The following is a 10,958-nucleotide window of genomic DNA, read 5'->3' as shown; positions in this document are numbered from 1 at the left end:
CAATTTATTCTCCACAATTTGAACTTATCATTATGTTCCTTTGATATTTGAAGTATCTATTATGGTTTCTATTATTTGGTTTAGTTTCAATTCCACCCTTAAGTTTTAGTTAAATCTCAAAGATAAACTACTAACACAGTTACTTAAAAAGTGTCAAACGAGAAAGATAATTATCAATAAACAATATATAGACAAAAAAAAAAAAAGAAAAAACTTAGCAAAACCATAAATACTATTTTTTTTTAAAAAAAAAATGAAACTATACAGATTAAATTGAAAATAAAATCAAAACATATGAAGAATGTAGAAACTGAATTGATTATAATTAAATTAAATCTTTTAAAATTATTTCGTCCAAATTTATGATTTAAGTTTTTTTTTTAATTACCCATTAGAAAATAAATATATATATAATTTGGATGGTTTGAATTTGTGCTTCTCATTTTGTACATTGTGTCATACATTTTTAACAAAAAATTGCTAACTGTATTTTTTAAATCTCGGATGAATTTAAAAATAGAATGTAACATTCAAACTTTTAAAATATAAAATAAATACACGATTGAAACCAGCTATGATTCTCATATAGTTTGGTCGAAATTTGTGCACGTTATTATAGACATTTAGATAAAATATTGAACATTTTAAAAGCAAAATTGAAGCCGACTAAAATTTTCATATAGCTTAGTCCAATTTTTTATGCCCAAGATTAAACATCGAACTTGGAGAGTTGAATACTATAACTATATTTTTTTCTTCAATAATAGGCCAATTTATTTTCAAGAATTAATATTGATAATTTAAAATTGAAAGATCTAAAGCCAAAATCAAAAGAATATTAAAGACTTGTTTGGTAGAGAATTTGAAAACAAGCAATTCAATGAAAACATAGTCGTATTTCATATTTTTAGATATTATTTGGTAGCAAATTCAAAAATTGAATTCTAATTTAAAGAATTATTTAAAATATATTTGATACTATATATTTATAAATCATAAAATTAGTTACAGTTATCCACTAATATTTGATTGACAACAAATTATCATTAATTAATTCACGAACATGATTTATGTTGAAAAAACTATACAACTATTATTTTGTAATATTAAAAAATATATAATACATTACAAAATACATATTATATGTTTTAAAAAATGAATTGAGTTTAGCACGATATATTGTATTTCTAAAGGTTTTATCTTTATCTAGTATAATTATGCATTTTAAAAATTGGAATTCAAAATTTGTATACAATAAAAACATAAAAATATTGTTTTCAGAATTTTCACTGTTTGGACCACATAATCTGAAATTCAGAAATAGAATTCGGGTTATCTGCCAAACATATATTTACCGAACTCAATAAACCTGAAAACATAAAACATAATGTTGATTCTTTCTATATATAGGAAGATTTACATAAAAAAAAAAGAATAAACTATTTACATAAAATAACAAAATTTAATTTTCTTTGATAGAGAGTAATAGAAGTCTATCAGTGTCTATCAATAATAGAAAATGATAGAAGTCTAATCTATTATTGATATTATGTAATAGATGTCGATAGAAATATATCAATATTAATAAGTATTTTATTATTATTATTATAAATAATTTGATATTTTTTTGATGCGTGAAAATTTTCTTGAGATAAATGAAACAAAGGATATAGTAAGAATGCAAGAGGATGTCCATGTCCTACTATATGGTCATTTTCTGACATTAACATATGCTGTTGGAGCCATTTAAACTTGCCTCCATTTTTTTAGATAGAAGAAAGAGAAAGAGATAGAGATGCCTTTTGCTGGATATGATTGGCATTGACTTGATTGTCCAAATGCATTTGGAAAAGTTTTCAACTTTTCTTTAATATTATATCATTTATGTTGGGACTCTATACTCTATACTATATACTCTAATACCATACCCACCTTTTTTTCCTCTTTCAATCAATACTCTTTCTTTCTTTTTCCCATTTTCATTTACTTTTTCTTCATAACCTTTTATTTTCTTTTTCATTTTTACTCTAACTTACTTCACTCCAACTTCTCATTGCTTACACTGCATGTGCCACCAAATTTCCATATATTAACCATTTATGTTTAATTTTATATATATATATATATATATATATAATATCTTTAAACTTTGTCATTTGTTTATAAAATATACCTGTATTTTTCAAAATTATAATATTATCCTTCTAACTCTCGTAAATATTTCAAACATATCAAGGATACTTAGAAGAAAAAAACAAAGTTTAAGGGTAATATTGCATAGGGATATTTTTTAAACAAAAACAAAGTTTAAGGATATTGTTATGATTTAGCATCATCTGAGAAAAAAGTCATAGATATATAAGAATCCTTTTAAGTGAAAAAAAAAGAGAGAAAAACTATGATAGGCTATTAGGGAATAGAGTTGAGTTTTGAAATCTAGAATTAATATGTTGGAATTGGAGTTAGAAAGTCGAAGTTGGCTTATGATTTCTACGGTTCGTGCTTGAGCTGCTTCTTGACGGGTTGATCTTTTTGGTCTTATCTAGTGTGTTTATGGTTACTTTTCTTCTTGTTGAACTTGTTGTGCTATCTGTTTTGTTGTTGTCCTTAGTTGTGGGGTTTTGGTTTCTCTTCTCTGGCTTTTTCTATGGTGTTTTGGGGTTTTTTTTACGTTTATGTTTGGTTTGTTCAAGTTTTTTCTTATTGGCTTTGTTTGTGTTTTGTTGCCTTGTATTTGTTTGTGCTTTGTTGCTTTGTTGCCTTGATCCTAGGCTATGAGATCCTTCTTGTTGTTGTATAATAATATCATCTATTCTAAAAAAATCACTGAAATTTGTGGAATTGAGTTATTTAACATCAATTTTGCAAATCGGTGGGCCAAAAGTCTCGCATGTATTTATTGAAAGATGACAATATAATACACGATTGGTTATCCCAAACTATTACAAAAATATACATATGAATCAATAGTAAATTAGGTGGAAATTTATCATGTGGAGTTGGAGTAATTAGTATACAAACCCAACTATTTTGCCAGATTTGAATATAAATTTTGAAGTATTAACCAATCAGATTAATACCCACATGAGGCCACTGCCCAATTCCCCAGATTTTGACTTTGTTCTTAACATTAAACAGAATAATATGAGAGATCAGAGACTTGCTTGCCATAGCAAATTTCTTGTTTGTTCATACTCTTTATCTCTCTTTCTCTCTTTAAGAAGTAAAGGGAAAATTAAAAGGGGAAAAAAAGTCATCCTTTTAGCTAAGCAAAGCAAGTGAATATGACAACAAAAAGAGAAACCTCACCAGCTTAACACACGCACAACCCCTTCTTTTTCTTTTATGTATCGATATAAGAGAAGGTCAATTCCCAGAAATCACAGTGGTTTTTCTTTTTTTAATTTAAAAATATATACAATAATCAAATCTCTTTCTTTTTTCTTTATTTAATATTTGAGGATTCTGTGACAAAAGTTAGTTTCTTGGATGCTGAAAGACAATGTGGGTATCTTCAAAATTATCTAAAATTAAAGGGCATTTAGACAAAGAGAAACCCCACAAATCCCTCTTCCCCTTTCTAAGTATCCAATGTCTCCTTTATCCCCCTCTTTTCATTCCTTTTGAGGGCACCCCCTACTTTTCTTTTACCTCAACCATTTGTTTGTTTGAAAGCTTTTACCTCTCAAATCACCCCAAATTTTATATTTTTATGGACAAATGTCAATTTATATCTGTGAACTTTTGGGTTATTTCGATTTGAACACTAAACTTTTATAAGTGTCAATTAACGCCTTCTTTTGAATTTTGTATGACTAATATGATGTGAAATCTATGGTTAAGTTCCTAATTTTTATAAGTCAATCAATATAGACTTTTCATTATATTTACTTTCAAACATCATACAGGCATGATTCTCAAATTCTTCAAATGTTGGTTTTACAAAATAGACTATTGGAGTAAATGCATGAACTATTCTCAAACGAAATTCTAAACAAGTGTCTGAATTGATCTATTTATGAAATTATAGGGATTTAATTGATACAATTATATATTTCACACAAAGTTTTCTCAAACCGAAAATATTGAAGGGTGTAAATTGATATGGTTACAAAAGTTCAAGGCTAGAAATGGATATTTTTACTATTTTATTGGGTTTGATGTTAAATCTAATTTTCTTGAGAAATGACCCTTTTTTTTTCTCTGTATTTGTATTTGTATTTGTAGATCCAAAAGGGCGTGTGGAAATTGCAGCCTTTGTCCCAATGGATGAATCTCAAAATTTCACCAATGATGTCTCCTCAATTCTGAAAATGATATCCACCCATGTGACCAGTAACATGTTTTGATTTTAGTTTATCTTTGTTTTTGGTGTTTTTTTTTTCATCAGATCATGAAGAGGAAACCAAGAATGAATTATTGAAAGAGTAGGTATAAAAAATACAGAGAAGTTTTGTAAATTAAGAATGAATAAAATTGTTAAAAAATTATGTCACAAAAGAGACAAATGTAAATGAAACAAATTACTATATAAAAGTCAGCAAAAAGACAAGGAAGGAGAGATCGGTGACCAACTCCCACTGACTTGCCAACAAGAGAAGAGAATGTGGAATTTGGGGTCTAATGTGAAGGCTTCTATTCTTAACAATGGCAAAAAATTGGAATTATTGTTATTTGTTTGTCTGTTTATTGTATTTTATTTGCCTCTAAACAGTCAAATTAGCTTGATTTTCTCTTTGTAATTGCATCTTCGGTTTGCGGGTCATGAAAAGTTGTCCACTTTCTCAGCATTTTGACATTTAAGGAGTCTACTGAGCATGAATGTTGTTGTTAACTTTCTTTTTCTTCCTAAACTTAAAGCTCTCCTCTTAGCCAGCTGCTTTCTTCCCTTTTAATGCAAAAGCCCTCCGTTTACAAAAGCCATACCACATTTTTCAGAGGGTGAAATCATCTTCATTGTGAAGCTCATTGGTCAAAAAGCTTGGTTTTTAGCTGCATTTGTGGGTTTTATGCAACCCCATTTCAGCTCTTTTGCTACTTGCTTTCTTCAGACTCTCGTGTCGTGAAGTCCCCGTATCATCATCGCTTTCTGGTCACTTGCAAAAGCTCTGTGTTTTGCTTAAATATGGAGAATGAATGAAGGAAGATTTGGAGTGTAGCTTGTGATTTCTGAATGCCCTTTTGTTTCTTCAACTTCTTACTCTGAATCCGACCTCCTGTGATCAACTTGTTTGTTTATGGTAATGTAACTTTCTTTTTCGTCTTCTTCTTCTTCTTCTTCTTCTTCTTCCCACCTAACTTGTGATTTACTGATAGAGCTGATTCTTCTCAGATATGCTGTTTCAAGAGACTGAAATTAGTGCACAAATGTTGCATAACAGAGAGATGCCACTGCACAAGCGTTCCAAGAGGTTAGCTTCTGATGCTATTGTGATTTTCTTTTCTTTTTTCTATGTTTCATTGAGTGTTTTTGTTAGTTAGTAATGATTATTCCTTTTGTTCTGAACACTCGAATGTGGGCTTGCACTGGAATGGCTCCTAATTAGTTGGTTAAATAGTAAAAAAGTCTAACAATTTGTTTCTGTCGGCTTACCAAACTTTGAAACTTTGAAATTAGAGGTTTAAAGAAAACTGCTCTTGGTTCTCTGCTCCTAGAGCAGTATCTTTTCTTCTTCCCTGTTGTTCTTCAAGCACCATTTTCCTGAGATGGGTTTTGGAAACTTTTGACAATTAGTTCACCTGTTAACTTCCTTCTCATTTTCTATTTCTTCAGATCTGAATTCTCTAGTGTTTCTGTCTTTCTACCTTTTCTGTTCTCGTGTGAGAATGGTAGAATATGTGGAAGTTTTGGTTAACTGTTTCACTTTGGATTTTGTGGGATCATGACCTATCTAGAGAATGTATAAGGGAAATTAGATGCCTTCCTTTTGTTTTGGCTGAAAAAATATAGATCATCACAGATGGATCTTGGGATCATACGGTTTTTGTAGCTGTTGCTTGGTGCAAATATTTAATATCTGCTCGGTTAGGGGTCTTCGCACCTAATATTCTGTATCTTTCTGATATACATCTTGGTTGCGCCATTTCCTCTAGTTGATAGTTATATAATGATTGGGTCATGGGTGCAGGTGCAAGATAATGGAATATTTGCTTTTCCTTTTTTTTTTTTTTTTTGTTTTAGAGAACTCAAGGAACATAGTATAATTACATATTTTTATTTGAAGTGTAAACAAATGGAATTAAAAGGCCAAGGTCTTGTTTTCTCCATTTCTGCATTTTTATTCTTCTTTGCTCTTTTTGCATTGCCAGCTTTCTAGACATGGTCAAAGATACTGTTGAGGAAGAACAGTTGGATAAGTCCTTTGAAGCTTCAAATCGTGTGAAGCTGGTAAGATAGCTTCTATAAGCCTTCTACTTCCAAAGAAATTAGAGTTATTGTTTTGGCCAAAAGAGAGTTTACAAGCATTAACTCACAAGACTAACCTGCTGCTGAACCTGAACGTATTCTCATTATAGAGACAATTAATATATCATATTTGAAGTTTGTTTTTCGGGTTTGATCTGGTCCTAGGACACAAGCTACTTCGAGGAATCCATGAAGACGAAGAAGAAAAACTTCCCAAAAACGAACATACACTCTTCTCTTAAACAAGAGGTACAAAGAAAATAAACTCTGTGGTCTTTTAACTTTCTTTTGATAATTGATTTTCCAAGTTTCAACACCAAAAAGCAGAACAATATTCTCAACAAGAATTAATTTTGCAGTCTAGCACCTTAAATGATCACCTGTTTTTGTGAACTATGTAATGTAGATTCTTCAGCTTGAAAAGAGATTGCAAGATCAGTTCAAGGTTCGCACAACACTTGAAAATGCATTAGGATATAGATCAGTTCAAGATAATACGAACGACATTGAAGTTCCTAAGGTAACTCCTTAAAATTTTTGGTTTAGCAAAGTGTCGTAATCTTTTATATTTGTGGTCTTGAGAGTTGAAGAAAGCTATTTATGAGGTTCTATGAATATGGTTATAACACATATTGATTCACATTAAAATTTGAACCTAATCTACTGCAAGCCTGCTACAATTTACATTATGCTACGTATTAAAAGCTGCTTTAATGACTACAGCCAGCCACCGAGTTGATCAAAGAGATTGCAGTATTGGAACTGGAAGTTTCACATTTAGAACAATATCTTCTCTCTTTGTATCGAAAAGCATTTGATGGACAAATATCCTCTACATCTCCATCCACCAATGACGAAAAACTGAAATCGCCTATGAACTCCCCAAAAGCCAAGTATATTGTGAATTGCATACCTGACATTACATCGAAAAAGGAAGACAAAGCTGTTCAGTCTGGCTACGATTCTTTTGGAAATCCTGTAAGGGAATATAGCGGAATTTGTGCAGACAAGCTGTTGGACTCCAGCGTCCGTCGTTGTCAGTCATCATTATCACATTATTCAGTTTGTTCAAAGAGAATTTCTCTTCCAGAGGATTCTTTGGGTCAAGCTGTACGGCCTTGTCTATCTCAACCAATGTCCATGATGGAGGTAACTGTCTGATTCAACTTCACTTCTGTTTCATCTCAAACTTGTTCTGCTGTAAATTCTAATCACATGGAATTTCATTATAAATGATTGTAAAGTATCAAAAAATGAGGACTTGCTCTATTAGCTTGATGTGGAGCTTGGAGCCATAAAAGATATTTATCTTCTTTGTGTAAGCTTATCTCATTCTTTTATGATTTATGGTTCCTCTTCTGCAGTTTGCTCAGAATGCTTCATCCAATTTAACCAGTCTAGCAGAGTACCTTGGTACTCAAATATTGGACCATGTACCTGAGAGCGCCAATCGTCTTTCTGAAGATATGGTCAAGTGCATATCAGCCATATATTGCAAACTTTCAGATCCTCCTTCATCACATCACAGTCTTTCCTCTCCAGTTTCATCGTCGTCGCCAATCAGCGCATTCTCTCCACAAGATCAGTTTGATATGTTGAGTCCCGGGTTCAGAAACAATCCATCCTTTGATCTACGGTTGGATAATCCTTTTCATGTGGAAGGTCTTAAAGAGTTCAGTGGTCCATACAGCACAATGGTTGAAGTGCCATGGATTTATAGGGATAGTCAGAAATTGATCGAAATCGAGCACTTGTTACAAGATTTCAGGTAAGCAACATGTGGATGTTCATTTGTCATATTACTAGAAGATTTTGTTTGTATGGAATGTGATTGCTTATTCATCTCATGTCTACTGTTTATACTTATACATTGTCAGGTCGCTTATATCCAAGTTAGAGGAAGTTGATCCGAGGAAGTTGAATCATGAGGAAAAGCTAGCATTCTGGATCAACGTACACAATTCCCTGATGATGCATGTAATGATTTTTCACCACTTGAAATGTTTGGAATTCTTTGTCTTTTTAGTTCTTCAGAGACGGTCAAACTAATAATATCTACTTTGTTTTTTGAAAGGCATACTTGGCTTATGGTATACCTCAAAACAATATGAAGAAGGTGTTTGTTCTCTTGAAGGTAAACCGCGAGTCTTGTTGATCTGGTACGATTTGTAAATTCTGTATGATTATCGTGTTCTTACTTCTTCCTCCATTCAGGCTGCATATAACATTGGAGGTCAAACAATCAGTGTCGATACCATACAAAGTTCAATACTTGGATGCCGAGTGCCTCGGCCTGGACAGGTATGCCATAAGGGAAAAATAATAGGAATGTCACTCACAAAGGTGCAGATAGTTTCTTAGTTTTTATGATCAACATAAAAAGATTTAAGTTTCTTCTGTTTGCAGTGGCTCTCTCTTCTTATTCCCTCGAAGTCGAAATTGAAAAATGGAGATAAACGCCAAGCCTACAAAATCCACCGGTCGGAACCCCTTTTACATTTTGCACTTTGTACAGGCTGCCATTCTGATCCTGCGGTATTGAGAACATCCTTGCTAAGTTTCCTGTTTTGTTTCTTAATCATATGTGGTCTTGTCTTAAAGTCTCAAGATCCTAACTAACTTTCTCATCTTCCAGGTTCGTGTATACACTCCCAAAAGAGTTCTGCAGGAGCTAGAGACAGCAAAAGATGAATACATTCGAGCGACATTTGGCATACGCAAGGACAAAAAAGTCGTTTTACCGAAGATCATCGAATCATTTGCAAAAGAATCAAGATTGTGCACAACTGGTCTGATGGAAATGATCCAAAAGTCTTTGCCTGAATCTCTAAGAAAAAGTGTTTGGAAATGTCAAAATGGGAAGTCCCGCAAGAACATTGAATGGATATCGCACAACTTCACTTTTCGGTATCTGATATCTAGGGAAATGGTGAAGTGAAACAGCTGCTGCTGAAATGCTGCTCTCATGAACTGATTCCTTGAATGGTTTAGAGAAAATAGAAGGGTTGCATATTTTCTTCCTTCTGTACATAGCAGTTCACTAAACCGGGCCGGGCGGAGAGCAGCATAAGGCAGCATCCTGTGGCATTCTACCATTTGGATTTTGTAATCTTCTCAGTGTTGTGTATGTTATTGTCGTTACCATCTAGGATTTCAAATTTTTTGTTGTAAATAAATTTGAGTTTGAAGATCAGTTCATTTGTGACAAAATCATTATTATAATAGTTCATTGGTGCAGATGTTCAATTTCAAATCCAAAAAAGCAAGTCAAGGAAGAAAGTATGATGCAGAAAATGAATAAACCATACCGATCCATTTCTTTGATACCCTAGTCTATTGATACTCGGTATTAGATAACGTGATGTTTCATCTCAAAATCAATTAGTAATGAAAGGAATAATCATCTATCTTATAAAAAGCTATGGGTCCCTTTATTTTTTATGCAAAAGGTATTAGGCCAAATTTATGACCAAACAAGGAATGGACTTCCCTTGGGATTAGAGATCACTCTCTAAGAATACAAGTTCTATATTCAAAAGCTCTCAGACAATACAAACCCTAAAATGGCTATTTATAGCCTTACAAGAAAGTCAAACAATCAACCAATTAAGTAGTTTGTTTATCTTATAAAGAGTGAGAGGTCTCTTGATTTATCCAATGTGGGATGGATTGGTTCTTGATATCAAATTGAATATTTGCTTCCAAATGCCAACTATTACTTAGTCAACTTCTAATTGTCGTTAGCATATCTTAACTATGATTTTTCTTTTTTTTTTTCAATAATATGTCCTAACTAGTTGAGTTATGATTATGTTGATAGGTCAATTGTTAAACTTGTTTCAGTTTAGTTTTGTGTATGCATGCATTTGAGAATTTTAAAAAGTTTACTTATGGAAGAGATGTAATTACTCTATTGGGCCTTCCGTCCACGTTGAACCCAATTCCGCACCATATTTGCAAATCAAAGCCTAATTTCTCTCTATATTGGGCCTGCCATCCCCGTTAAGCCAATTTGAGTCAGTAGTGGGCCTTGGAAACATCTAATTCGGGGCTCATTATCAATTGTGGCGTGAATTTGCAAGTGATTTCCTTCACAAAAAACAATAATAAAAAACAAAAGAAAAAAGATTTCCAAAGGTTGTTCACGGGTTGGGTTGGATTGAGTTAAAAGACTACCTAATTGTTTGGATTATAAATTTCTTCAACCCAAATAACCCTTATTAAAAAATGAACCCAACCCAACCCAACCATGAAATATTTGGACTGAGTTGGTTCGGGTTAATCGGATCATTTATTTAAAATTTTGTTTTGAAAAAAAATCAAAACGTAAATATATAAAAATCTAAGTTAATTATTTTCATATATTGAATTAAGATTACAACTCAATTTCAATTTATATAGTGAATTTTTTTTTCTAAAGTGCAAATAAACTACTTTTAAGAGTTGTTGAAGAGTAAATTGTTAAAAAAATATTGAAATTAAATAAAATTAAAATTTAATATATGTATAAATAATTGTGTTATAAGTAATAAAAAATATATATATTGAAGTA

The 10,958-nt window shown here is 31.9% G+C and overlaps 1 protein-coding gene across 4 annotated transcripts; it reads left to right on the top strand.

Annotated features, from left to right (window-relative positions):
* The first annotated feature begins 4,768 nt into the window (after positions 1-4,768).
* On the top strand, positions 4,769-9,668 carry LOC120072780. 4 transcript variants are annotated; one of them, XM_039025271.1, is made up of 12 exons: positions 4,769-5,240; positions 5,317-5,411; positions 6,310-6,388; positions 6,572-6,655; positions 6,813-6,926; positions 7,130-7,555; positions 7,771-8,174; positions 8,284-8,383; positions 8,481-8,540; positions 8,621-8,707; positions 8,813-8,941; positions 9,042-9,668. In XM_039025271.1, exons 2-12 carry the CDS (start codon positions 5,335-5,337, stop codon positions 9,342-9,344), a joined length of 1,863 nt encoding a protein of 620 aa, XP_038881199.1. In that variant the 5' UTR covers positions 4,769-5,240; positions 5,317-5,334; the 3' UTR covers positions 9,345-9,668. The 4 variants fall into 4 exon arrangements, with proteins under 4 accessions (XP_038881199.1, XP_038881198.1, XP_038881201.1 ...); XM_039025270.1 differs by having other exon boundaries at positions 4,772-5,240; positions 5,333-5,411; positions 9,042-9,599; XM_039025273.1 differs by lacking the exons at positions 4,769-5,240; positions 5,317-5,411 and adding an exon at positions 5,584-6,024 and having other exon boundaries at positions 9,042-9,599.
* Positions 9,669-10,958: the final 1,290 nt, after the last annotated feature.

This window comes from Benincasa hispida, chromosome 3 (genome assembly GCF_009727055.1).
Source record: "Benincasa hispida cultivar B227 chromosome 3, ASM972705v1, whole genome shotgun sequence".
Taxonomy (NCBI): Eukaryota; Viridiplantae; Streptophyta; class Magnoliopsida; order Cucurbitales; family Cucurbitaceae; genus Benincasa; species Benincasa hispida.
This window is presented reverse-complemented; position numbering and strand designations above follow the sequence as displayed.